Source organism: Phoca vitulina, unplaced genomic scaffold, assembly GCF_004348235.1.
Source record: "Phoca vitulina isolate PV1807 unplaced genomic scaffold, GSC_HSeal_1.0 scaffold59, whole genome shotgun sequence".
In the NCBI taxonomy this organism is placed as follows: Eukaryota; Metazoa; Chordata; class Mammalia; order Carnivora; family Phocidae; genus Phoca; species Phoca vitulina.
Genome location: NW_022589762.1, coordinates 3,903,544 through 3,931,126, shown reverse-complemented (window position 1 = coordinate 3,931,126; position 27,583 = coordinate 3,903,544). Strand labels below are relative to the sequence as shown.

General features: G+C 51.6%; 2 protein-coding genes across 6 annotated transcripts; both read right to left on the bottom strand.

The window, feature by feature from the left end:
* Positions 1–53: 53 nt before the first annotated feature.
* Positions 54–13,155, bottom strand: ITFG2 (integrin alpha FG-GAP repeat containing 2). Of its 5 annotated transcripts, XR_004297723.1 has the most exons (13): positions 12,907–13,155; positions 8,435–8,530; positions 7,840–7,881; positions 7,494–7,665; positions 6,624–6,763; positions 5,999–6,201; positions 5,520–5,623; positions 5,293–5,346; positions 5,109–5,200; positions 4,262–4,379; positions 2,828–3,001; positions 2,590–2,747; positions 54–1,842 (listed from the first exon to the last, which is right to left on the bottom strand). XR_004297723.1 is itself a non-coding variant. In XM_032390691.1 (12 exons), the coding sequence occupies exons 1-12, from the start codon at positions 13,000–13,002 to the stop codon at positions 2,644–2,646; spliced, it is 1,395 nt and encodes a 464-aa protein (XP_032246582.1). In that variant the 5' UTR covers positions 13,003–13,155; the 3' UTR covers positions 54–2,643. The 5 variants fall into 5 exon arrangements, 4 of the variants coding, with proteins under 4 accessions (XP_032246582.1, XP_032246583.1, XP_032246584.1 ...); XM_032390691.1 differs by having other exon boundaries at positions 54–2,747; XM_032390692.1 differs by having other exon boundaries at positions 54–2,747; positions 5,526–5,623.
* A 5,504-nt stretch (positions 13,156–18,659) lies between these two features.
* Positions 18,660–27,205, bottom strand: FKBP4 (FKBP prolyl isomerase 4). The gene is made up of 10 exons (XM_032390696.1): positions 26,901–27,205; positions 24,682–24,826; positions 24,096–24,238; positions 23,151–23,271; positions 22,740–22,896; positions 22,025–22,115; positions 21,845–21,928; positions 21,494–21,679; positions 20,813–21,052; positions 18,660–19,472 (listed from the first exon to the last, which is right to left on the bottom strand). Exons 1-10 carry the CDS (start codon positions 27,003–27,005, stop codon positions 19,365–19,367), a joined length of 1,380 nt encoding a protein of 459 aa, XP_032246587.1. The 5' UTR covers positions 27,006–27,205; the 3' UTR covers positions 18,660–19,364.
* Between the last annotated feature and the right edge of the window lie 378 nt (positions 27,206–27,583).

Sequence of the window (27,583 nt, the reverse complement as noted above, 5' to 3'; positions counted from 1 at the left end):
CCCCCTTCCCAGAGCTGCCCTTCCTGCCTCTGTACCAAGAGCCTGGCCAGTGACTGCTGAACCAGTCGGTCCCCAGGGGAAGGACCTTGCCTTGGGGAAGAGCCGTATGGGGGGGAATGGGGCATTACTACAGCCAGGTAGCTGGGGACGACTGTGTCTGTCCTTCCTGTTGCCACCCTGACCCTGCCGTCCCTCAGTCAGCCACATTCCGCTCTGCTTCTCAGCCACTGCCCAATCCTCCAGGAGTCTTCCAGACAGAGGGCCTGTGATCTCAGGGGCCTGGCTTCTCTCTTCCCGTTCCCCTCCAAGTCAGGATGGCGGAAAAGGACGTTAAGCGTGGCGTCGTAGGAACTGGCCTGAGTCAAAGGCTGCAGCCTTTACCATCCTTCACCTGTCCCCCGCCATCCACCCCACCCACCCTCAGTGGCCTTCACTCCCATGCCCCTCCCCTCGCCTTCTGGGGCTTGTTACCTTTGCCAACTAGACTGCCGCACCTCACCCACCCGGGGCCCTGTCCCTGCTGACGCCCACCTTTCTGATTCTGCACACGACTGCTCACAGTTGAGTGGGGGAAGAAACAGGCAACCGAACACTCCAATGCAATGGGAAGGTGAGTTGGTAGAGGAACGCCAGGCTCACAAGGCTGGGAGCTTCCTTAGTTACCTTTTCTGGGGTTGCCAACATCTGAAGCCAGTGATCACCCTGTGCAAGACCTTGGATGGACCTCTACTATTTCTGCAGGCAGCTCTTCTCCTCCACCTGTTTTTTTACACAGTGGGACCCTGAATTTCAGGGAGGGGTGGGGTGTGTTGGAGGAGTGCTGTCAGGAACTGGCCCCACAAGGTGGACAGGATGGCAGGGTGCTCGGTACTCAGACTGCACCTAACCAGTATTCTTTCTTATTTCTAGAACTCCTCACCTCACCTCACCTTCTCCCTTCCCCGCATCTCTGGCCTCCTGAGCTTGAGCTTGTCTTATTTTGGAATCAGTGGCTTTCTAGCCCCCGCCAGGCTCTGAGCCAAAGCGAAAAGACAAGGAGGCTTTTCGCCTTCACTGTGAAGACAGGAACCCAGACCTTAAGAAGCCAGACCCCTGAGTGTCTTTCTGGCTGGTTCCAGTCCCTCGGGTCATGGATTAGGGGTAGAGGAAGAGAGTGGTCTAACTAACCTCAGCTAGGAAACTAGGGCCCTTGGAGTGGAAACGAAATCGTGAGTCTGGGGTAGATCAGAGAAGAAGCAGGATACCACCCAGCTGCCCTCTGACCTCTGGTCTTGCCTCTCCCTGCTGCGTTCCTTGCCCTCAGAAGAAGAGGAGGGGGCTCACTAGCACATGTGTAATAAGGATCCCCTCGTCCCTCCTGCCTCGCCCCATCACCTCTGCCTTCCTGGCCCTGCCTTTTCCCTTCCTCCTCTTGCTGCTTCTGTAATTGCAGACCCCGGACCCAGGGGCAGGCCTTCAGCTCAGCTGCTTCTCCATTTGAATAAACACCTGTTTCTCTATGCTAATCTCCTTCTCTGGTCTTCCTCCATGTTGATCAGAGTCTGAACTGGTAACTCTGCCCTGGCTTCCTTACAGAAAGGCAGTGTGAATGTGGACCTTCCCCCAGGTTGATCCATCCGGCTGGGTCGAGATAATTGAGAACAATGGTTTCAAACTCCCCTGAACACAACTCATAGCAGGAAATGCATTTTACCTTGTACTCAGTACACACACGCACACGCACAACAAACAATACTTCCCCATACTGTGAGCAATATGCTCTGATATTTTTCATTCTATTTTATTCTGTCCTATTTCATTTAGCCAAAAACTGCTGACCACAACCCACCAAAGGATTGCAACCTGTAATGTGAAAAAACACTGACTTAGAGCGTGCAGAATCGAGAGCAGAAGGGATAAAATTGGCCCAAGATATAATTCTGATTGTGGTCTGGATTCTAAACCTGCATCAGATTTTAAATGTCCATTGTCTCAGAGATGGAGTGTTCTGGGGGGAAATGGGAGCAAGGCCTACAAAGCTGCACAATACTTAAACATGGCAAAATGAGAAAGTGCTAGGCCCCGGTTTGTTTCTTTGCTAAATTGAAGAAAATCATCTCAGGGTTGCTGGGAACAGTTAAGACCAGAGTGTAAAATGTCCTGAAAGACTCTCCTCAAAAGCAAAACGGTGGGCCATTTCTGCAATAATCACTAATTCCAATGACTTGGAGCTGTGCCAAGGGAGCTGGAGCTCGGAATGGGGGGGGCGCCCTTAACTCATTGCTCCACTGGCCCCAAAGCCTGCTTTCTTTACAAGCAAGCACCTTATAAGATTTGTGCCCCCTGCTCACAAACAAGTCTGTTTGCCACACAAGGAAAGTGGGGAGCTCTGGGGAGGGGGCGGTCCCAGATGATGTGGAATGAGGTTGGGGTCCCTATGATCCTGCCGATGTGATGGGTAAGGTACACAAGGAAATGGACAGAGGGTCAACGCGCCTCTTCTTTCACCAAGACCATGAAGGCTACAGTTTACAGCCCCCCTGGGGTGGCCGCCATCCTTCCATGCTCCTCTGTGATGTTTGCTCCCTATTCTGCCAGCACCATGGATACCTGGGGCGGGGGGTGGTTCAGGAGGCTCCTTCTTCAGCTAAGAGGCAAGTCCGGCTAGGTGGGAATGTGGAGGCTCGCAGGAGCGCTCTGTGGTGATTGGTCCGGATGGTAGAGGGTCTGGTGAAGCAGGTCACGGACGGCTGGGACATCGTCAGGATCTGAGGGCAAGAAAGCGGTGGGTCAGAGGTTGGGCGCCTGGCACGGGGCTGCTCCAGCTGCAAGTTCTCCTGGGACTCACCCATGCCCAGCTCCTGCAGGAGGCTCTGGAACTCTGGCTCAGCCTCCAGCAGCTTCAGCAGATTGGTCGACTCCATCCGCTCAAGCTGCACCTCCCAGTATACGTAGATCTTCTGGTTGAACGTGACGTACACGAGGCAGGGGCTGTTGCGGCCCTCCTTGCAGGCATAGAGGCCTGGGGGGTGTGGGGGGTGAGACAGAGGTCAGAGAGTTCCAGTCCCAGCGGGGAAGGCCAGAGTACACGATGCGGGCTTGCAGTCAGCAGTCTCCACCTTCCCACAGATGTCAAGCAGAAAACCGAAGGCCCTCTTTCTATTCCGTCTGTGGTGGGAACTCAGAAAAATAGGTAAAATACGTGGCCCATTTCACATATGGAAAAACACCAGGCAGAAGAGCACCCTAAAAGTGAGAGCTGTTGATTTTCCCATCTTAGTGATAGCCCTGCAGGAATGAAGGGTAGTCTTCGTAGTCCAAGCGGTAGGTTAGCAAAACGCAATCAGAAACTTGGGCTTCTCTTTGGTGGCAATCCTTTCTTCAAAGTCATTTTAACCTTTCAGGACACTGGAGAATGTACCCCAGAGCCCTGTGCAATTCTTAGCATCTCAGCAACCAAAGATATCCCCATGTCTCCTGAAAGGGCCAGTGCTGCTTTCCAAGTTCCTGATTTGGAACTAATGCGAATGCTCTGGGAGAATGTTCCTCACAGAGTTCTGACATGCTCGGATGGGAAAGAACTTTCCAGTGTCTTCACACATCCCAGACGGAGAGATGATAAGAACTCAGCCTATTATTTTTTGAATTAGTCTTTTTTTTTTTTAAGATTTTATTTATGTATTTGACAGAGAGAGATAGAGATAGAAAGAGAGAGAGAGGGAATGAGTGGGGGAGTGGCAGGCAGAAGGAGAAGCAGGCTCCCCACTGAGCAGGGAGCCTGACATGGGGCTCGACCCCAGAACCCTGGGATCATGACCTGAGCCGAAGGCAGACACTTAACCGACTGAGCCACCCAGGCACTCCAAACTCAGCCCATTCTTGAAGATATCCAGAGATGGGCCTGTTTTATTCCTTATTTAAAACTGTAAGGGGCGCCTGGGTGGCTCAGTCGGTTAAGCATCTGCCTTCAGCTTCAGTCATGATCCCAGGGTCCTGGGATCGAGCCCCGCATCGGGCTCCCTTCTCGGCGGGAAGCCTGCTTCTCTGTCTGCCCCTCCCCTTGCTTGTGCTTTCTCCCGTCACCCTCAAATAAATAAAGTCTTAAAAAAAACCGAAAAAACAAAAAAACTGTACAGATGGCAACTTAGAACCCCCCATCACCCTCTAACACAAGTGCTGAAGAGCTCGTTTGTTTATGAAGCCTCATGTTAGGGGACGCGGAGAGTGGACATGAGAGGCAGACAAGCGGTGGTTAGAGAGGGGCCACGGGCCGGGGTCCCACCTGCACAGAAGGCTCGGATGTTCTCGTCCACTTGGAAGCGGACGACGGTGCGGTTGTGATCAATGATATATGTCTGTCCATCCCAGGCACAGGCCACCACCTCCTCACGCCCGTTGCCCTGAAAAAGGCCGGAGACCAGGCTGCAGGGGTGGCCAGCAGCTAGTGCACAAAGAGCCCTCGAGATGGGGGCTGGATGAAAGCTGAAGGAGCAGCGCATCTGGCCCCGTGTGACAAACAGCCAGCTGGGAAAGAAAACGAGCCTAAGTTTCTTACTGAACTCCCTCCGCACGTCCGTGGCAACACAGCCCATGAAGTGGGCAACGGTATTCCCAGCCTCCCAGGGAGGACACTCCAGCTTACGGAAGCGAAGTCACTCACGCGCGGTCACTCAGCGCGGCAGGGAGGCAGCGCAGAGTCAGGCTCAAACCCAGGCCTGTTCTCCTGGCTTTAAAGCCTCGGGCCTCTTCTCCTAAACCATCCCGCGTGCACAACGGTGCGGCAAAGCCTGGCCCCATCTGCAGACTCGGGGGCCGCGGCCTTAGTATAGAGAGGCTCGTAGACAGACGAGAACACAGTGACAGGACGTACATCTGGAGTTGGGGCGAGGAACTCACTTCTGGACCCTAACAACTCATTTCTCGTTGGAGCCATTACTGCTGCCACAGGGTGCTGGCCACGTGCTGCCGAGAAGGGGACAGTGCTGAGCACGGAGAAACAGACACACCTGAGATGCAGTTAGAGTCCGTCTGAAGAGACGGAGATAAAGGTGGAGAGGGAATCGTGAAAGGAGAATGTCTCACTTAAATCTCAGCTCCCCACGTCAAGAAGGTAAGAATGTTCCTCTCACCGTGACATCCAACTTCTCCAGGGCGAAGAGCTGGTGATCCACCTGCACTGACCACAACAGCTTGTCTGCTTCCTCCATAAGCTTCAGTGTCCCTGTGGGGGGGACAGGCAGGCCAGGGTGGGCGGGACAGGACCCCTGAGCGGACCCCACAGGCACACAGCCCCCGACCCCCGCAGGAGCTCACCATCCAGGGTGCAGAGGGCAAAGAGGCCAGAGCCACCCCTCTCAGCGTTGTGGCCTACGGGTGCGACAGAAGGACCGGAAGAAGAAAACGTGAAGGGCAGGGCAAGGTCAGAGCGTACAGGGTGAGGGGCGGTCCAAGGCGGGGAGGAAGGGAAGGCCCTGCAACCTCCACTCTCCCAGAACTGATGCGCGCCCCCTCCCCGGCTCCCTCTTGCACCCCCAGCCCACCTTCACCTCGTTTGATGTTGCCAATGAGGTGGGTGGAGACGTTCTTGTTGTGGATGCGGCCGGAAGTCTGGTGCAACATGACATCTCGGGCAGCTAGGGCCTCCCTGTGTGGGGCATTGGGGGGTACTAAGTGGGGATCAAGTGAGCTTAGTTCTCCAGGACTTTTGTGGCCCCAATCTCTGTATGAGCTCCCAGGATGTGAATCAGCCTGGAAACCGATTGCTGAGCCTGTGTGGCCCATGTGGCAAGTAGAAAGGAGAGCGACAGAGCTGCCAAGTTAGAATCTTGGAATCTCCTCCAGGTGTTATAAGGTTAAAGCCCAGGATTCCCTGGGTCCCCAAATAATCTTCCATAGTGGGGCAAAGGTACTGTGCCGGGACCCGGCTGAAGCAGCTCTGTCAACTACAGACACTTCTGGAGTTCCATGCACCCATCTGGATTCCATGCACCCCACGCTGTCCACAGGCCTGCACCCTTACCTACTGCCCTCCGGGGCTCCCTCTGAGGTAGGGGGCGGCCCGGTGTCCTTGTTCCAGGTACACAGCAGAATGGCGTACGCACAGCCTGGCTGAGATACCATCAGTTCCGGCACACCCAGGGGCCCCGGAGTCACTGAGAGACTGTCCACCTGCACCAGGGAACAGGGGCTGACAGAGGGCTGGGGACAGAAGGAAATGGGACCCTGCAGAGAACAGGGGAGAGCATGGGGCAGGGGCCCTGGGAACCGTGCCCCGGGGTTCAAGGGCAGCAGCAGGAGGAAGAATGTGAGTTCACGGGGCTCCTGCCCGGTGCCATTCTCTCCGTACAGCCCACCTGCTCTCCACTGTGCACCTGTCCTGTGGGGTCCACACCCTGCCACAGAGCACATCACACCACCTGCACCCTCCTAACTCTTTACCCGGTGCTCCCTCCTCTCTGCCTATGGTTAGTCATTTGCCCCTAAGACCCTGATTTGAAACTCTCTTCTTTGGATTTCTCTCAACACAGAGATGTTCCCTTCCTCCCACCCTAAGCCTGGCCCACGACTGTTCTCCCTGGAGCCCCCTCCAGGAGGGCCTCCTCCCTGCCCCCTGAGGCCCCCGAGCCCCACACTCAGCCTCTCACCTGACCCTCCAGTGTCCATTTCTTGAGTGACACCAGCTGCCCCGTCGGATGCTCAGTGCCCTCGCCCAGATCTTCCCAGCGGAAAGCCCGGACCACACGGTCTGTGTAACCTACCACCAGCTCGCAACACCCATCTCCATCTGCGGATCCAGAAAGTCAGACGCGTCCGGAGCCAAATGTGTAGTCACGAGCTCGAATCCCTCACATATGTCCTCCCTGCCCCTCCACTAATATCACTGTTACTGGCGCTTTTACCCTCCACAACTTCACACCCGAAGTGAACCCTCACGCACTTTGGGTCTGCTCTGCAGGTCCCGTCACCTCTTCCCTCCTGCTGCTCCTCTCAGATACACAACTCGAGTGTCCTGACTCATGCCACGTACCTACCACCACCTTCAAGACAGCTTCGGGCCAAAACATCAAGCCCTGTATCTGCGGGGCTCACTCCCTTACCACCTTCAGTGTTCGACCAAATGTCACCTTCCCAGCAAGGACTTCCCTGACCACCATTGGTACCTCTACTTCTCCGCCCTGACACTCACTAGCCCCTTTCTGTGGTTTCTTTTCTCCATGGCACGTCCTACCTTCTAATATACGACTTCATTATCTTACAACATTTTACACTGTTTATTTTCCATCCCTTCCCAGTAAAGGTCCAAGAAGGCAGTGACTTTTGTCTGTTTTATTCACTGCTGCAATCCCACTGCCTAGAATGATACCTAGTTTATAACAGGGGCTCAGTAACTCAACATAAAATGCATAATAATTGCACACGTGAACGCTAACTACCTCCCTGAATCCCTTGAGAGCGGCTCTACTACACATTGACTCCTATTCCCCCCGGCTGCTTGCAGAGACAGCCATGCCCACCGATGTCGCTGATCAGCATGACCTTGGTGTTGGCAGGGATGTGCTGCTTGAACACTGGATGCTGCTCCTCTCCCGTTAGGCTCTCGTGGTGCCCAGAAGCATCCAGGGCCTTGGCAGGTGTCAGGTCACACAGGTGAAACCATCCTTCAGCACTCACCGCCACCACCAGGTTCTGGGAGAGGCAGAGGCATGGGAGGGATGGACTGGGGAGGGACGTTTGGGCACGAGCTTCGTTATTAAAGCACAGAAGTGAGAGGGCTGAAGAAGTTTCCACCAGGGGATGGGGATCAATCTAGGTAAAGCCTTGGAGCTCTACCAAAGTCCCAACATCCCCGAGGGTTCTTACCTTTCCTTTATTACATACATCTCCAACTCCAACGCAAGTCAGCTGCAAAGAAAAGGGGAGACACTGAGGGAGACCAGTACTCCTTAAACTCCATGAAGCAAGGAGAGGGTTCGCTAACTAACCATCGTTCGCTGAAAACGTGCCACGTGACCTACACTGATAGTTCACGCTAATGGAGTTCTTGCGCTATGGGTTTGGTTTACCCAGACACCAACAGGAAGACCTAAAGTAGTTAAGACGGTCTGGGCTGAACAAAAGTTTCATATCTAGTATAGCCAGTTTATCTATTTCTAGACTTCTTCAAAGTATTACCCCCATTTTCTACTATACTTTATAAGATCAGATGACCTCGGCAGCTTTTAAAGTATTAAGGGAGCCACTCCACAACAGAAAATAAAAAACAGCCCACCAGCTGGGAGCACGCTGCCTGGCAGCTCCCCTCCCTGAATCAAATGAACCCTGAAACAGCAGCTGGTCTGAGGAGCTGGTGAACTGAGACATACCGGAGGGCTCCTGTGCAGCTGAGTGAGCCTTGATAGTCCCTGCACAGGAAGGATCCCTCCGCCCCTCGAGCCCCAGGGAGTTGAACACTGACCATGCCCTGGCAGGAACAGGTGAGCCACGGCCGGCTGTCATCATTCTTATATACGAACAGCTTCCCGCTGGTGTCCCCCACCACCAGTTCATTTAACTTCGAATGGGGAGAGAAGACAGGGTTAGTCAGGATGGGATCTTATGGAACCACCTCAAGCTTTTCTCTATGGGGTCCCTCCTGGGGACATCACAAGACCTCAACTTGTATCTTCATCAACTTTAGTAAAAAAAAAAAATCTTTTGCAACTAACAATGCCATAGTTTCCCAGAGTTTCTTTATTTGATGTGGGGGGGAGCGGGGGGGGGGGGGGGTAGCAGAATGGGGCAATACAGAAATCTACAACCCGGGGCACCTGGGTTCCTCAGTCGGTTAAGCGTCTGCCTTTGGCTCAGGTCATGATCCCAGGTCCTGGGATTGAGTCCCGCATCGGGCTCCTTTGCTCGGCAGAGAGTCTGCTTCTCCCTCTGCCTCTCTCCCCATCTTGTACTCTCTCTCTCTCTCAAATAAATTTTAAAAAAGTCTTAAAAAAAAAAAAGAGAGAAGGAAATCTATGACCCTTCCCAGAAAAGTCTGACAAGGGAACAGCTCCATGGCCTGCATGCCTGACTTCAGCTCTTCCCAATCTGTCCATTGTCAATGGGACATGTTTTGAAAACAACCCAAAATATTTAACTTTTGGAAAATTATAAACTTCAGATTGTGTATTTAATCAAGGGCCAAATCAAAAGACAAGGTCAGCTCTGGGGGTCCTCCTCTCTCTAGCAAGACCTTTTGATGACGGTGTGTATGAGTGAACACACAGGGGATGGAGGTGCTGCAGGGGACAGCATGAGGGGGTTGCAGGCATCAGCCTCCAAGCTCTGGGCCTCTGGCGCCCTCAAGTGGTGGCCGAGCTTTCAGGGGGGGCCCTGCGCGAAATCTCTTCATTATTTGTATCTGGCCCAGTGGTTCCCCAAAGGCTGGCTACCTTTCCAGGGGCTAGCAGTGGTAACAAGGTAGCACGAAACCCCTTTTCCACAAATAGCTTCCGGATTTCCCCTTGGGGGGCGGAGCCAGCCAACACCTCCTTCCTATCCTCAAAACAGAGTGAATATTACATTCTCAAGAGCTTTAATTCTAAAGGCAACAAAGACATAACAGATCAACAGTAAGGAAAAGTTAAAATTGAACTGGGATTTATTAATAATGATTTACTTGATTTGAATCTTCAATTTATTTTTTTAAATAGTTATGGGAGCTTCTGGTGGGAATATTAGATGACAGAAGGATAAAGTAAATGTTTTTTACGTTAACATCTCTCCACCTGATGTCTCCATTACGTCTGCCCCAGAGGATTTGGACAGACACAGGAGAGCAGCTGCATGGCCCAGAGGCTCAGTGCGACTATCTGGATTTGAATCCAGCTCCCTATGCTTAAATTTTCTCATCTATAAAACAAAGATCATAAGGGTATCTGCCACATAAGGTTGTCGTGAAATTGAGCTAACAGCACAAGGCCTTTAAAACAGTGACTGGCATAGCGCGAGCACGAACACCAGGTGGTTTTCAGCCTCTAGTTAAAGGCCTCCAATGCTAGGGACCCTAGAATCTTTCATACAATCCATTCTTTTTAATACATTCATTCAGTAAATGCCATAGTCCATAGCAGGCCCTCAATAAAGGTTTACTTAATAGGCTAATAACAAAAAAGATTTTTGGGGGGTGCCTGGGTGGCTCAGTCTGTTAAGCGTCTGCCTTCGGCTCAGGTCGTGATGCGGGGGGCGGGCCCTGGGCCCGCCCCCCCCCCCCGCCCCCCGCGGGGGCGGGGAGTCTCCCCCCCCCCCCCCCCCCCCCCCCCCCCAGCTTATGCTCATTCTCTCTCTCTCAAATAAATAAATAAAATCTTTAAAAATAAATAAATAAAATCTTTTATTTATTTATTTGACTGAGAGAGACACAGCGAGAGAGGGAACACAAGCAGGGGGAGCGGGAGCGAGAGAGGGAGAAGGAGGCTTCCCCAGACCCGGGGATCATAACCTGAGCTGAAGGCAGACGCTTAACGACTGAGCCACCCAGGCGCCCCCAAAAAAGATTTTTTTAAGAAACAAAGAAAAATCAGAATGAAAAAGAATGCTCAGTCAGCCCTTGACTTTTCAGGTAAAGCTAGACAATGAGTTGAGGGTACAAAGATAAATGTCGCAGACTCCCTGCTGAGCCTCACTGTTTAACAAGGGCACAGACACAGGAATAAAATCATAAAACGGTGTGCAAGTAGATCTGACCCAGCCAGGCAACGACAGGCAAGACAGGCAATGTCAACGAGGTAATGGCTGGTCTCCTGGAAGGGGACATTACCAAAGTGGCCCATCTGCTTTCCCGCAGCTATAACTTCCCAACAGTCCTGCTTCTCTGTGGCTGATCCTGGCTCTGGCCTCTGGAGGTCACTCACCGACACTAAAGCACCCCAGCTGGAGAGTACCATCACCAGAAATACTCAAGGAGAGAGGAGGTGAGGTCTTTGATCGGCTACAGCCTTCTAGAGACTTCCCCCTGGTGTAGCCAGGCTTTTTGTGGGCAGTCCAAGAGGGTGTGCATTCTATTTCTGCCTTCTCCTCCCCCCAACTTACCAGGAAGTAAATTAGCTTCAAAGAACTTTAGGCTACTGATTTATTAGGATGAAATAAGTCTTTTTCCTGCCCCAAATCTCCAAATGCTTGCCTGGGGAACCAGTAACAGAATTTCTATCCACTCTCATGCAGGCTTAATGTACCACACACAATCACTAAGCAACTATCTCAACTACTTGCCCTTCTTTCAGTTATATTTATCAATAACAGGCAAAGCCCTTCAAACTGCTTTCAGAGACATAATCACATTTGCTTTCCATAACTGTCTTCATTTACTCAACAAACATTTGATTAGTGCCTACTATGTGCCAGGCACTAAGTGTTGGTAATACAGCAGTGAAAAAACAGAGAAAAATTTCCTATCCTTTTGAAGCTTACAACTCAGATTAAGGAAAAAAAAAAAAGGTAGTACAATATATCTAATATTGCAGAACTGAGTGTATTACTGCAATCCACTTAGAAAAGTTCAATTTCCAAAAAAGCTGATGCTGTGAAGCTATGAAAAAAGGCATGTATTTTTCCCTTTTAAATAAAGAAGACAATCAGATAACACAGAAAAGAATGCACACCTAAAGTCACTGTTAATTTACTATTTGAAAATGCCTCTCTTGATTTTCTCATAAAATTGTAATGCTTGGCATATGAAGAAATGTGAAAGCCCAGAAAACAATACAAATTTATGAGAATAACTCCTTCCTCCCTCCAGGGAGGACAGCCAAAAGAGGCCTCATAAAATATCTTCTCTATCACAGCACAAAGGAGGCTGGGGGAGGGGGCGGGCGTGGGGGAGAGGGGGCATGTTTTAGCCCTTGTTTTTTTCCAGAGAAGAGAGCACAGAATGATTAGGGAGGTGAGACTAAGTAAGGAGGCAGAATATGGAGATGGGGGAGACGGGGGAGAGGGTAGGAGAGGATGGCAATAAGGTGCTTTGCATTAAAAATATGAAATAATGAATGAAAACATGCAGTCTGTTAAAAGAGTGTCTCACACCAGCAACACCCCCATCCACTTTGAGGCTCCACCCCAAAACTCTTTACATATTTTAATCAATGCATATTTTGTTATTCTTGTGACTATCACCCCACCTGACTATGAACTACCTGAGGGCTGGGGCTGTCTTGTTCATTTTGGAATTCCCAGAATTGGCACAGTCCTTGGCGCACGATGGGCAATTGAATAAATATTTGCGGAAAAATAGACGCAAATACTAACAACACTAACACTCAGCGTTAGCTATGTTGCCAGGCATAGTTCTGCCTGCTTTACCTGTATTAACTCATTTAAACAACGAGGAAAAGAACGACTGGGGAGAGATGAAACCGTAGATGTAAACTGTTTTTGTAATTCAACCAAGGTGTAGCGCTTTCAAGTTGCCAGACCCTATGGGGCAGGCACTATAGAAACCCTGCAAGACTGGGGTGGAGGCCTGGAGAGGCACAAAAGTACAGCAGTGTATTCCCGCTTAAGGGGCACGTGTCATAGCAGCAAAGGCGCGCTGTAAGCTTATTTTGAGACTTCGAAAGGTGATATGATTTGAGAGGTGCTACCCCTGGAGAAGGCATCACGACAGAAGCAATGAACCGGAGATCTGGCCACCAGTTTACCAGGCACCCACTGTGAACAAGTTACTGACTTAGGCAAAGGGTCAGTTATCTATGCCCCTAAAAGAACACCAGAATTCGGTCCCGACGTCCTGGAACAGAAGCTACCCTCAAGTTCTCCCGTAGGCCACCGCACCAGCCCCACCGCGCAGGCGCGACGCGCACGCCGCACGCCGCGGGCGGCTTCTCCACTTCCCTGGCCCCGCCCCACCCTGACCAGAGCCGCAGAGCCGGGCCGCGTCTCTCGCAGTGCGCATGCACTGACCGTGTCGTTGTCAACGTCCCCGAGGCAGATCGCGTGCGGGAAGAGGCTCCCACTAAATTCCAGGGCCACGCGCTGCACGTAGCTAACCGACCTCATCGCACTTGCAAGGGCCGAGGGACCGGGGAGCGCCGCTAAATGTTCCCCGAGCCCCTCCCGAGAGCCTCCCGAGCGGAAGGCCGGCCAAAGCGGAAAGTTACGTCACCGCCTGAGCCTCCAATCGCGGCCTTCGTCGCTTAATCTTAAAGAGGAGGTGGGTCTTCCGAGCTCTCTGGGCGTGGGGGCGGGCTTACCCAGCTACTGACGTGAGTGACAGGGACCTGGGCCACTCCTTTCCTCCAGAGCTCCAGGGAGCAGGGGGTAGACCAACCCTGACCCGGGGCGGGCGGGGGGCGATCTGTTCCCCAGGCAACGAGCTCTCCAGGGCTTGACCTTATAACCTTGACCTCTTCCCTTTGTTGCCCTAGCGACGAAGATTCCCAGCCATCAGGCTAAACCAGAGAATGTAATAATCGTAATTACGGACAACTGTATGGTTTCCAACAGTGTTGTTTTTTTTTTTTTTTAAATTATATAGTTACCCGTTAGGAGTCCTGAAAACAATGTAGTGAATTGAACCGGCATTTAGAAAAACAAAATAGAATAAATAGAAAATACCAAGTGACTCTCGAGTAGTAAATATTCTTTCTGTGAAACCTTTGTTTCAATTGTGTATATTTAAATATGTATATTTTATATACTGACTTATGTGAAAAATAATTTTTAAATGGTGCGTGTATGCTTTTGTGGTCAGTAGTTTGAAAACCACTTGCAGCGAAGCACGTTTCATATATATAGTTTCATGTAATCAGCACAACAACCCTGAGAGCTTGTATTATCCCGGTTTTTGGATGAGAAAAACAGGTTCAGCAAGATTAAGTAACAAAACAGAAAGTTGTAGAGATGGGACACAAACCAAGAGCGTTTGATCCAAAAGCCCCAGCTCCTTTCTACCATTTATGCCATAGTTCCTAGGAAAAGTCCTCAGGCTAGAAATCAGGGTTGTGGAAATTTTGGATCTGCTCTGCCCTGTGCCCTCCCCTCCATAAAAAGCTCTTGCCTCCTTGCCTTAGTGGCCTTACTCTGTAGTGTAAATGGGACATCACCATCATGGTTGGCCTCTTAGGGAAACTTTTCATGTTAAATCAGTCCAGTCTTTCTTCAGGGTGCCTCATCAATCAGGGCGTCAGAAGTCTAATATTTGTAAAATTCTGCAGGTGTTCAATATTTTAAAGTTTAGGTCTGCAGGTCCACACCAGTTTATGCACTGATCTTTCAGGAGTCGACATTGTGAAAATAAGGATATCCATCTCACCTGGGGAGGTTGGATAGGAGATGGTCCCGCTTTCTATATCTGAACAAAGTGGGAGAAGGCACTGAGGGCAGGACCTTTTTGCCTGGGGGTGTGGGAGGGGGATGGCACATTTTGTCCCAGAGGTCACAATGGATCTGACAGCCAGATAAGATGAGAACAAGGAACAGCAAACAGAACAGTAAACAGGAGGCAGTCCAGACAAATACTGGGGACTGCAGATACTCAAGTTTTTGTTTTTGGTGGTATACTGTGGGCTTGGCCAGGTCCATTCAAAGGCTCTAGTGTCATACAGGTGTACCTGGTGCTTTAAATACATGATCTCATTATGGAGGGGTTGCATGCAACCTCATCCTGCTCTACCACATCTTTGTTCTCTCATTCTAGCTCACACCTTAAGCTTCATCGTAGGTTTTACGGGACGGAAAAGCAAAAGCCAATTTAAAATGTTTACCTCTAAATGTAAAGTTAAATAGTTTTGAATTATGTTTCTTTTCACTGTTATTTCTCCATTGTTTTCTCTTTTTCCAACCTTTTGAATGAAACTGTAAAATAAATAAATAAGTAAATTCATAAATAACCCAGGACAAAATAGATGAGGATCACCAGGCTTCTGCCACCAAGTGCCCTGGTCTAACCCAGTTCTCTGAAATCATACCCTGGCCCAGCATTTCACAGTGCCTTAGTTTTATCTTCTTCAACGGTTGCGTTTCTTATTCTTGACCCTTCTATGCCAGGGGTTGCCTGTTAATGTTTGTCCTGTAGGTCCTGTCATTATGATGACATTATGGATACCATGCCTTTTGGCTTTTGTCAAGAGAATCAAATAAATTTAGAAAGGGAGGTAAGATAGGTCTTCAAGAAATATGACATGAATCAAATCTTTCTACTCTCCCCACCTTGCATCAATTACTTTAACTGCATTGTGTGTTACATTCTTAGTAAGTGGCAGAGCCATGTGGACAGATCCCTGGCTCCACAAGGAACGCCCCTGTTCTTGGCCCTTTCTAATGGGGTAGATGGTGGGTCTCCACTGACACCATCTCTAGAGCTTGTCTTTTTTAAGCCAAGCACTCTTTGAGCATGGGTGTGGGCTTACTCCCCAGAACTGCCTCACCAGGCCGTCTTCCTGGTTAGATGACACGGATACAGTTGTGTGGGTGGTATATTCTTTACCAACCAGCCAAACGACAGCTTCATTTGAAACCTGCTATGGGGGGGGGGGGGCATTAAGTGGGAAGAATTTCCAGGGAGATTCTTTGTCCATTTCCTCCAAGAGTAGACAGAGGGGTCCAAGTTCTGTCTGCCTAGGATGGCCAGGTAAGAATCAGGACCTTTAAAACTCTTTCTACACCTGAGGCCCAGAGCCACTCATCATCTTGGGGGCAGGGCCTAGGGCTTCCTAATGGGGTCAGTTTGAGACTTCCTCATTCCCTTTCTCTCTCTAATCTACAGTGTACCTTAGCATACTGAAGGTCCTAAGAAGTCCTCAAGTACAGAAACCTCTTTCTCAGACTTACTTGACCCAGAAATTAGACAGAACAACAGTGTGGGCAGCCCTGCCCTGAGTGAAATGCTGTTATTCAGAGCTCTCCTTCTGAGTCCCACCCGCTTCCTCACACATTTGGCTATGTCACAAAGGATCACCCACTCTGGGAAGCTTTGATCCCAGAGCCTGTCAAGGTTGTTATCTGGTTTTGTTTTGTTTTAAAAGATTTTAAGTAATCTCTACACCCAACATGGGGCTGAACTCACAACCCTGAGATCAAAAGTTGGATGCTCTACCAACTGAGCCAGTCAGGCGCCCCAGGATTGTTGTCTGTCATACTCTACTGGCTATTAACTGACGGATGAAGAGTAGTCCTTCACTGCCTCTGGAGTCCAAACATGAGGAAACAAAGGATGATGAAAATGTTTCAGAACTAGATAGAGGTGGTGGTCGTACATCAACGTTAATTGGACTAAATACCACTGCATTGTCCACATTAAAATGGTTAGTTTTCTGTTGTGGGAATTCCACCTCAATAAAAAAGAAGAATACAAAACAACAATTTTATGTGTGAAGCACTGCTGACAGTTGGAACCTATAGCCTTGGGGGAGGGGCACAGGATAGGACCAGTCCTCTCTCCTAGCCAGGGAAGTCTGGAAGTTCATGAAGGCGTTTTTTCCTTGATCGTCCCTCCTCCGAACCACTTTGTGAATCTTTCATTCTTACTTTTGCCTCCCAAATTGGTATATTTAGTGTTATTCATTACATGCTAAACGAGGTTTTCTTACGATCCTTAGATTTTATAATTGAGGACAATGGGTGGTGCATTCAAGTTATCGGAGGTTGGCAAGCAGCTGGGGAACTACAGTCAGAAAGTAGCAATAATGATTTCCAGAAAGAGGACAAATTCTCTTACGTAGGATCTCTTTACTTTGGCTTTACTCAGCACTGCCCTTAACCCCTTTTCATTTTGCCTTCTGGTTATAAGGGTCTGAGATGTTCTGCATTTGGAAAGGGAATGGAAGAAACACAGTAGACAGGAAGATGGGAGATTTCACTCTTTTAAGTGAAATGACATGCACAGTTCCCCCGTTTTATGGTGGTGTGGCTGGTTTGAGTGAAGGAGTCAAGTGCTCTGCTGCTGGTGTAAGGCAGGCAGGGCCAGGCCCCGCAGGGTTCTGTGGACCTCAATATAGGTCCTAATCTTCTAAGTGGGATAGGAAGTCACTGACAGGGTTTTAAGCAGTTGGACAGGAGACCCGGCGGGTGGTGTATGGTGATGTTGGGGAGGAACGGAGATGGGAAAGACTTGGGAGATCAAATTTATAGAACTTGATGTGAGGATCAGCACTAGGACAAGATGAACCTGATCTTAAAATTTCAAAATCTGCAGTAACAGCTAGCAGTATTGGTTGCTACTGGTTTTCTAAGCACATTCTCTCCACCCGGGAGGATTTTGAGTGTTGGTGAGGAAATGTGCAACTGATGAGGCTATGAACTTGAGCATGGTCCAGAGCAGAGTGACACGTCTGTTTTTAATCCTCAAGACTTCTGGCCACTTAAATAAAACATCTTCACAGTACAGTTTTAATGTTACATCAACCAAGGCTTATCCAGCTCTAGAATTCTATGGAAGTGCATTTATTTTAAATTCCTGGAATCACTCAGAGCTGGAAGGAACCTTAGGAGTGTTTTGTCTACTCCCCTATTTTTGCAGTTAAGGAAATAGGCTCAACTTGCCCAAGGTCACATGAGTCTCCTAGCAAGTTTGGATTTGTTCTAGATTGCTCATATTCCAGACAGACCCCTCTCTTTGAGCCGTGTTTTCATGGGCAAAATGGGGTGTTAAACTCCTTTGTAGGATGATTGCAAGGATTAAGTTTAATTCACACAAGGCTCTTGGTTTAGTGCTAGGCTTATGTCCTAGGTGCTTCATGAGGGTTAGCTACTGTCGTTGGCTACAGGGGCAAGATGGATCTTGAAATACCAAAAAGACCCAGATACACAGGACCATGTGAACTCCACAAGAGCGTTAAGTGGGCACTGGAAGACTGAACCAAATTTTAGTTCTGGCTCATGGCACCAGCCATGCTATAGGACTTGATGAAATTTTCACACAAATTAGTCTTCCTCAGTAAAAGCATGAAGACATTTCTTCTGGAGCTGTTGCAGGCATGTGGGTAGGCAGACTACCTCTACCACCTCGCAGAAAGGACAGCTCACACAGGAGGAGGGCTGAGGGCACAGAGAGAGGCTCTAGCCTACAGCCATGACCATCTGGACAAGACAAAGGAGACTTGCACCCCTTGGCTTCTCCCAGGGCCCTGAAATGCTATAGGAGCCAAAGGTCAACAAATAGAAAAAAGTACAAGCTCTTTCCTACTAAGGCAAGCTGGAAAGCAGGCCTGCGTGAGCGCCCGAGTACCCTGGCTTGCCGGCGGTTCTTCCGTACCTTCACTGTGTAAAAGGTGTCTGACTGCAGGGTTGCTAACAGGGATTTTTACCGAGAAGAAACCAAGAAAGCTAGATTTGGCTAGATTACTCGCCTCTCCTGGATCGGTTAGGCAGCAGACCAACCTAACCCAAAGACACAAAAGCAGTGCCAGTATTTTACGTGTTTGTATTTGCCACCTCCTCAGTGTTAGGGAAGGAAAGCAGAAATATGAAAACCCACCCGGCTGTGGGCCAGGGGTGCTGGGCACCTATGGGAGGCTGAAGGCATTGCCCAGCTGTGGTCTGTGTGGCACCCAAGGGGAGGCCCTGCGTGCTGGCACCGTGCTCACGGAAGGCTTCATCAGCTGCCACACCCCAAGCAGGACTGGGGGGGAGGGGAGGACGCTCCCTCAGCTTTGCCCCCCAAGTGTAGCCACCAGGCCCACCCTTTGAGGCCAAACAGAAAAGGGTTGCCCGACACCCAGGTTTTATTTCCACTTTATTGCTCAAGCACAGAACTTGAGGTAAGCCCGGACCTTCAGCAACGTGCAGAGAAGAGGCTGAGGGGGTTGGGGACATGACCTGGCTGAGAAGGGAAACTGAACCAAAGGGAAATACTGGTGGGGGGTTGGGGGGCAGGAGGCGGTCATCAGGACACCAGAAGACATCTCAGCCATACCATCTGGGGTGAGGATGGGAACAAAGAGCAGGAACGGGCACAGCAGTGGTTTGTCCCACGCCCCTAGCACCCACATGGAGGCCACATGTTGGGGAATGGACCGGGAGGAGGGAAGGACAAGGTAAATGGCTGCCCAGGAGTCCCCCTCTCCACCCTGGTTTCACATCAGACCCCACGTAGCATCCCTACCACTCACTCCCTTCTACCATTTGAAAAATGGACATAGCGAACAGAAGAAGCAAAATAAATTAACGTTCCGATGAGTGTGCGTGTGGATGGACGTTCATTCACATGTAACGGGGGAAGGGGGAAGGGGAGAGGGGGTGACACCACCTAGAACGATCCCCAGCCTACTCCTTTCCCCCTTCCCCCAAAGCCACCGTGTAACCAGGTAGAAAAATAAAGGTCTAATTCACTCAAAATTCTTCGGTTTTTACAAAACTAACAGGGCGGAGGAGGGGAGGGAGCAGGGGAGGCAGGCAGCCACAGGAGTAGGGCTCGGCAGACTCTACGCTTCTGTCTCCACCTGAGGCTGGCTCCCTGCCACATCATTCTTCTGCTCATCTTTCATCTCTGTGTCCGCAGGATGGTCTCCCGCAGCCATTGCTGCCTTGGCCTGGGAGAGAGGAGGAGAGGAAGGGGGTGAGTTCCAGTGCTTATGTGGCCCAGGCCTCTGATGAGCCAGGCGACTTTCAGTCCATGTCCCCATGCCCACTTGCCTGCACTGAGCTGGGGCGGGGACTAGCTACATCCCCTGACCACACTGACAGCACGTCAGGTCTGTACCACAAACGCTCATCCCCCCAAGTACAAAAGAGATACACGCCAGCTTCTAACAGAATTACACCAGCACAGCCAGCTCCCTCTCTGGGTGTGCCCGAAATACACACACACACAAGTATACGTTTACGAGATCACTTGGTGCAGTACTACTTAGAACTGCACTCGTCTAACGCGGTAGTGACTACCACGTGTGCCTCCTGGCCACTTTACAACTAGGTCAAGCTGATGAGATTTTAAGTACAAAATAATACGGTGGATTTCTGAAGACTGACTTAGTCTGAAAAATAAATGCAACTTAAAAACATTGCATGTTGCAGTATTTAGACACCTTGGGTCAACTAAATATTGAAATTAATCTCACCTGTTTCTGTTCACTTTTCTTAGCATGGCTACTTAGAAAACTGAAAATCACTGTACAATTTGCATTCGGTTTCTATTCAACAGTGCTGGTTTCGAACACTGGAAGACTACCAGGGACTGGGAAAAGAGGCAGGATATCCGCCTACGATGGAACACCGTCAGCATGGTGAAGAATGTGAAAGCTGTTTTTTTACGTTGTACTTGCAGGGATGATATACGAAGAAAGCATGATGTACAAAAAACCGGTAGAACATGGTGCCTTTTATTAGGGAAGAGGAAGAAAATGGTCTACTTGTGCATGTATGTAATTTACTGGAACCATCTAAACACTGGTCATATCCAATTGCTTCTGCGTGGTGGGAGAGAGGCTTTTTACTACATACTCTTTTGTGCGGCTTCACTGGAACGATATAATTATATTGCTTATTTATTTATTTATTTATTATTTTAATTTTATTACGTTATGTTAGTCACCATACATCATTGGTTTTTGACTATATCGCCTATTTAAACACAGGCTTTTAAGGTTTTAAAAAGGAATGGAGAACGGAGTTTGGGAGGCACAACCCAACTCCTGACATCTAGGGTTTGCGAGTGGGTTTTTAGCCCTGATCACAGAGGACCCGTGGCCCTCACAGGGGTTTTTGCCAAGGGGACGTACGTGTTATTGCTCCAGGGACAAGGGCAGCGTCTGGTGTCCAGGAGTGGCATGCACAACCAGAGGCGAAAAGCGACAACAGCTGGGTCAGGCGCAGGGACAAGGCAGCACCTTTTTCTCGGTCTGTCTCCACCATTCCCTGTCCCGAGCCTTACCTTGCTCTCCTCCTCGGCCAGCCTCTCAAACATGTTGGCATAGAGCTTCTTCTCCCGCGCGAGCTGCTTGCGGATCCGCTGCTGGCAGACAGCCAGCTGGGCCTTGGCGGCTTTGTTGCTGGGGTAGAGCTGCAGGACCTTCTGGAAGTCGGCCCGTGCCAAGTCAAAGTCATTCACCGCCAGGTGGGCCTCTCCGCGGCGGAAAAGGCCCTTCTCATTGTTGCTGTCCAGTTCCAGGGCCTAAGGACGCAGAGAGGAAGCAATGGGGAGACCTCAGCCCCTGCGGCCTATCTGGCCGAGACAGGGTTCCAAAGGGAGTCCTCAGAGGACCAGGCAGAACACACACCACCAGCTCCACCTCAGGAAGTCGTCTTCGGGCATGAAATGGAAAAGACCAAGGTCTAGGGAGGAACCCGTTAGTCCTGGGCTTTCGATGAAAGAGAAAGACCCGCCACAACATTTCCATTCTCTCCAGAATAAAGCAGATAGTCATGAGGGACAGGCCAGGGTGCTTGCTTCTTGAAGCCCTTGCCTCTGGGCTCTTCGTCTCCGGGCTCCCACTGGTTCACCTGCTACCCTATCCCTACCCTAAATCACTGAGGCCAAGTTTCGGACCCCCTGGCAGCTCACCCAACCGAGCCTGCGAATGTTGCTCTCGTGCCCTCTTTAGACGGGCCTCACCTTGTTACAGCTTTCAATGGCAGCTGAGAAGGCCTGTAGTTTCAGATGACACATGGCCAGGTTGAGGTGGGAGGCCAGCCGAAGGCCCTGTGCCTTCTGCGCGTCCTCGTTAGAGAAACTTGACTCATATTCCAGCCAGGATACAATCTTCTTGTACTGCAGTAGAGCTTGCTTGTACTTGCCTTCCTAGAGAGGGAGGGAGGCTCAGGCACAGGGCTGTCATCCTCTGTAGTTATCAGTGACACATGATCCCCGGGCAGGACCAGCCAGCTCCGATACACCAGGTGAAGACTGCAGGTGCTCCCCGTTCCCTCCCTGGAAGTGTCCTCAGGGCCCCAGATGCTGGCTCACCTTGAAGTACACGGTGCCCCGCTCTTTCACTATGGTGCTCTGTTCTAGCTTCTCCTCGGAGTTCATCTCCCAAGAGTCCTTGGCCTGCCGTGCCCCAAGAGAGAAACAAAGTCGTCAGCTACCCCAGAGCCACGTTCCAGGACCTGACTTCAGGACAGAGAGGACCTTGAGCAAACTCACCTTCTCAAAACTCTTGAGGTGTATTTCATATTTCAGGTCGGCATTTGGTGGGATCTGGAACTTTTCCTTCCCCACGTTGCCAAAAGCATAGCTGTGGGGTCAAAAAAACTAGGTCACCGCAGCCACACTTAACCTGCTCCAAACTGAAAAGGTTCCCGGTCTGTTTCCTGCGAAGCACCTCCCCATCCCTTGAGACTTGTTTCCTGTTTGGCAAAATCTTCCCTGACCTCTTCACACAATTAGTTGGTCTCTTAGCATCTTCCATATCCTTCTAACTCATACCAACACTGGAATGATTACTAACTAATTACTAAATCTCACTGAACGAGTCCCTACAAGGCGGGAATGATGAACGCCTAGGAATTTTTAGCACGGTGTCTGGCACGTAATAGGTGCGTTTCAATAAATGCCATTAATGACTGAGTATATTTACTAGCAGACATCAATTCTGACATTGATAGAGGAGGAAATCTGGAGCAGCCATGACTGAAAAGATCAGGCTTTGATTCCAGATGTGGACAGTTGTGACCATGCTCCTAAATACGAAGAGATCGTGTTTGCTGTGCCAGAGTCACGCGGACCACTAATGAGGCTGCGGGGGTGGTGAGCACACACAGAGGAACAGATACAAACGGCTAGATACACAACTCATTGTGGACATGCAGCTCTCAGGGTCACCCGCCTGCACCCATCCCACAAAGTGCCCACTCCTCACCTGGGCTTGAGGTACACAACAGAATGTTCTCCTTTTTCCATGCGCTGAATGGCTTTCTCCAGCCCACAAGGCAGGTCCAGGCTCTCCCCCTCGCCAACCTCAAAGCGGAGCTCCCGCCGGTCAAACATCTGGTCCTTGTAGTACCCTTCCAGTCCAACTAGCAGGAGAAAGAGGCAGCGTGCCTGGGATGTGAGCAGGCAGGGGGCTGAGGAGGGAGGCCACCGGCCTCCCTCCATCACCTCATCACTGCCTGCCCCCAAGGTGCCCTCGTTGTATTCTCAGAGCTGGAGGGATGTTAGGAAGGTACGGTCCCATCCCTCATTTCTCAGATGAGATACTCGGATCTGAAAAGGAGCCACCGAGGGCCTAAGTACCAGAATCGGAATTGAAACCCCAACTGAGAGGTCTCACCCTCCACGATGGCGCCCTCGTTGGGCCTGGCGTAGCCTTCACCCCGAGTCCGTATTCTCCGGATGATCCCACCATCTTCTTCTTCTGTCAGGTCCTCTCCCCTGAACTCGAACAACTCCACCTGTGGGACGAGACGCAAGGCGACACGACCCCTTTCAGCATTAGCCCGTCCACAGAAGAGTCCCTGGTCTCTGCCAGACCTGGCCTGAGCACCTGGACAGCCAAACCAAGAGTGGACAAAGTAGCACTTTTGGTAAGTTCTGGGAGCTCTAGTCTCAACTTTGGTAGTGGTGGGCAGGTCGCACACAATTTGTTGACCTCAGGAGATCAATCTATTTACTACCTGCTCCACCCAGGAAGGACACGCTCCAGCCAATCCTTATCCAGCCGTCTCAGAAGGCCAATCTGGTAGGCAGTGGAAAGGACCCAACATTTTTCAACAGTCTCGCAAACATTCTCCAAGTATCCACTAAGGAGGGCTCAGCCATTCTGACACCGAATGGTGTCAAGTTCCACCGCTCAGTGAAGGCTTTCCTCAGCTCCTCAACCCATGGGGGGCATCTCTCCTCTCCTTTGATCCCTAAAGCACCGACATTCTATACTGTTGTTTATAACTACAGATTCTGACCTCCTGACTCCTCTCAGTCAAAATTATAACCAATATCCGGGCATGGCTCTTGAAATAAAACATGCCTCAACCCTTACCCCGCTTCAAGTCTGAGGAGGGGTTTGTGGCCACCTCTTTCCCCCCCGAAATCTCCACCAGCGGCCACTTTCTGGCAGTAGCAGAGCCAGCTGCCCTCTGCAGGCCCCTTCCTCCCCTTTGGCCAGGCCCTTAGCCTTGGCTACATTGTCTCCAAGCGGCAGGAAGCGATGGAGGGCAGCCAGGCCCTGGGCTGAGATCAGGCTGGCTCTTTGCCTTGCTCTCTGTGCCTGGACACTCACCTCAAACACAAGCGTGGCATTGGGGGGGATTTTTGGAGGGCTGCCTGCCGAACCGTAGGCATACTCTGGTTTGCAGGTGATGTGGCACACTTCTCCCACCTTCATGGTTGCTACAGCAATGTCCCAAGCCTTAATGACCTCCCCTGTAGGTACAGAAAGCAAACAGGTCCTCCTTGGCAGGGATCCGACCCTGGGCTTAAACAGTGGCTCCAGAGACCTTTATTATACCATGCCCATCGGGAAGCTATACACTCTTCAGAAATGAGACCAGGGAGGTAGAGAACCTGGTTGCAGTAAGCACGGCCAGGTCTCAGACCTCTTAAAAAAAAAAAAAAAAAAAAAAAAAATCACTCAACTCTGGAACAAAGGAGTTCAAGAAACACGGCAATCCACCCCCCGAAGAGGAACTGAGGTGTTCAGAGGTGATCGGGGAAGGTGAGATAGAGATCAATACAGTTCCAGAAGAGAAGAAAAAAAGAGTTAACTAGACCATTCCTCCTTACACTTCTGAGAGTATGGCTTCTGCTTGTGACAGCTTATACCCTCCTCAGAACCGATGCTACCAACCCACTAACCATGCGCCTACCTTTGCCCAGGTCAAAAGAGAATTTGTCCTTGCGGTCCAGACTGGAGTCAAACTTGGTGCCATCTAACAGCCAGCCAGTGTAGTGGACAAAGACGCGGTCCCCAATCATGGGCATCTCCGTGCCCGTGCCCTCTCGCTTGATGACCTGGGAGGAAGGCAGAGAAGGTGAGGACCCAGGTGTGGGGGCAGAAGAGGCACCAAAGCTGCCTACACACCTCTGATGGAAACATAGAGGGACTCTCTTTCTCCTTGGAAGCAAAGGCACCAAGCCTCAAATGATTCCCACATGAGGTTTGGCTAGACGCCAACGGACACCCCCACTGACCACCCCCCTCCATCTTTCTTGAGGTGCAACAGGACTTGGTTTGAAAACTAGAGACAAAAGACCCGAGTTCAAGTTTTTGCTGTATGATCTTATGCAAGTCAAACTCTTCTAGACCTTATTTATAAACTAGTGATAATCATCCCTATCACGGTTGAAGAATTAAATTGGTAGGAAGTTGAAGATGATTATTATCAGCAGCAAAGGGGGAAGCACTTATGCTAGGTTTCCTCATTCTTCCTAAATGCCAGTGGTCATCAGATCCGGGTCTGGTTTGTGGGTAACAGAAAAATAAATATGAATAACAGAGTATCAGCAGTCCAAAACAGGTGAAGAAAATATCAGGTCACTGATGAGCACAGGGGCGCTCACTCAGGCCCTAAACTCTGACTTGGGACCCGAACATTCCTGACTGATAGGCTAGTGAAGTCTTTTATTTGAGGGCTGGAGCATTTCTCAGGAACTTAAACAAGCTCTGCTTCTCTTCTTAACATTTATAAAAGGTGACAAGGAGACTCCATGGGTCACCTGGTAGGTATGAGGTTACCTTCTAAGGGAAAGCCTGCATAACAGAATGCACAGACGACTAGAGGAGTAGAAAGGCAAAGGGGAAGGAGTGGAAGATAAAAAGAGAAGAGACCCTTCTGGGAATAATAACCTTGTAGAAACCACCAGGGTGCTGGAGAGATTAGGGGAAGCCACATGCCCACTGGAAGAACAGCTTAAGATGCCAAGATCTGGGGCAAAACCAGGAGCGTTTCTGGACCAGATAAGGGCTCCCCGAGGTCTCTAGCTTTGCCCAGGCCTCACACACACGTGTGGAACGGAAAAGTGGAAAGCCAGGGTGAAGAGAAACACTAGATGAGGAGGAGACATGAAATCCAGGCTAGGATTTCGCCATCCTGTACTCGGCAGAACCTGCTCTGAAGCACCATCAGTCGTCCCGACCCAGATCAAGATGCCCTGCCTCCTGAGTGCTGGACCCTTCCCCTAGGCTCCTCAGAGGCTCCCAGCAAAGCACCTCCTCCCGGCCCCACACCCCTTGCCCCAACTCACGAGGGGGAGGGCGAGGTGGGAGGGAAACTACAGGTCCCGGCATGCACCGCTCCCTGGTTTTCCCGGGGCCGGGGGGGGAGGGGGAAGGGGGCCAGCATGGCTGAGCGGGTGACCTAACTGGGTCTACCCAGCCTTTAGGAAGGGGGTAACCAAGGGGACGGAGGGCGCCAGAACCTCTCCCGCGGCCAGGCCCCGGGCGCCAAGTCGTACAAAGGCCTCTGGGCCAGGAAATCACTCTGGTGACCCGTTTCGGGTCCTAGCTAATGTTAACTGCCCGGGGGAGCCGAGATCTCGCAGCACCGCCGGCTAAGACGGCCAGGGACTTCCCGGCTGCGGCCGGCGGGGAGGGCGCTGGTGGCCTGGCCGGGGTCGCGGGGTCCGGGAGAGGTGAAGTGAGGGAGAGGCGGCGTCGGGGCCGGAGCGGGAGCGGGCCGGCTCCGGCCCGGGTGCACGCCGCCCGGGGCCCCCTAGCTGCAGCTCGCGTGCAGCGGTGCGGCCCCGCCCCTCCCTCCGCGCTGCACCGCGCACGCCGGAGTTGGCGCTGCAGTCCCGGGCCCGGGCGCCGCAAGGGCTGGGGGGCCCGGGGCCTCACCCGGACCGCGGGTTCCCCAGGGGGCCAGAGAACGGCCATGGGGAGGCCGACGCACCTAGGCCACCCCCTGCGAGCGTGCGGCGGCCCTCCCACCGCCGAACAACGCAGCCGGGTCCAGGAAGGCGATGCAACCGGCCGCCGGCCGCACGCCCGGCTCAACGACCCGCCCGGACGCTGCAGAGACGGCCCGGGGCTCCCCAGCTCGGCGGGAGGCCGGCTGCGATAGGCGCCTGTGCCGCCGCCCCTTACCTTCAGCACGCCTTCGTCTTGTTTGGGGCTGATGTCCACCCCCTCGAGGGGCAGCGGCGCCGACTGCGCCCCGCTCTCGGCCGCCTTCATCTCCTCGGCGGTCATCGCCGCTCGGTGCGCTGTTTACTCCGGGAGCCAGGCACTGGGCGCGAGCCAAGCCCTCTCGGCCGGGCCTCTCTGCACGGGTGTGCGGGCGGGAGAGAACTGGCGGCAGCGCCCCAGCTGCGAACCGGTCGAAGGCTCGAGCACCTCTGACTCCCAGCGCGCTCGCAGCCCGCGGCGGATTGGGCGCGGGAGCGGGAGTAGGTGGGTAATGAGCGGCCGCGGGGAGCGATTGGTCCCACCCCGCAGCGGAGGGAGGGGCTGGGAGGAGCTGGAGCGGGAGCGAGGGACGGAGGGGGAGGGGGCGGAGAACTTTCTAGAGACGGCGGCCGGTAAGCCAGTTAGGGCTTGAGTGCTAAGGGTGCTTATATGAACGTGTGTATGTGTTTTGTTTTGTTTGGGCGGGGGGGGTTCATTTCTCCTTCTGGCTGCCTGGCCTCCCTCCTCCCACTCCTGGGACCCTCGGACTCTGGGGATTTCCCCCGCTCACCCCCTCCCCAAGCCCCAGCGCCCTTCCCGAGTCGTCCCCCGCCCGTTTCCCGGTCTAACCGGATTCTTCCAGATCCTTCTCCATCCCCCTG

Bases quoted from the DNA above. Each gene is read 5' to 3' on its own strand.
- ITFG2 (XM_032390691.1), bottom strand. From the start codon at position 13,002: ATGAGGTCGGTTAGCTACGTGCAGCGCGTGGCCCTGGAATTTAGTGGG. The intron at 5,624-5,998 runs GTAAGGGTGCAG...TGCCCCACACAG, and splicing joins GGAGCCCCGGAGGGCAGTAG to GGAGGCCCTAGCTGCCCGAG. The intron at 4,380-5,108 runs GTGAGAGGAACA...GGCCTTTTTCAG, and splicing joins TGGAGAAGTTGGATGTCACG to GGCAACGGGCGTGAGGAGGT.
- FKBP4 (XM_032390696.1), bottom strand. From the start codon at position 27,005: ATGACCGCCGAGGAGATGAAGGCGGCCGAGAGCGGGGCGCAGTCGGCG. The intron at 24,827-26,900 runs GTAAGGGGCGGC...CCTTCCTCCCAG, and splicing joins AAGACGAAGGCGTGCTGAAG to GTCATCAAGCGAGAGGGCAC. The intron at 21,680-21,844 runs GTGAGCCAGCAT...CTCCCTCTCTAG, and splicing joins GGGGCACCGTGTACTTCAAG to GAAGGCAAGTACAAGCAAGC.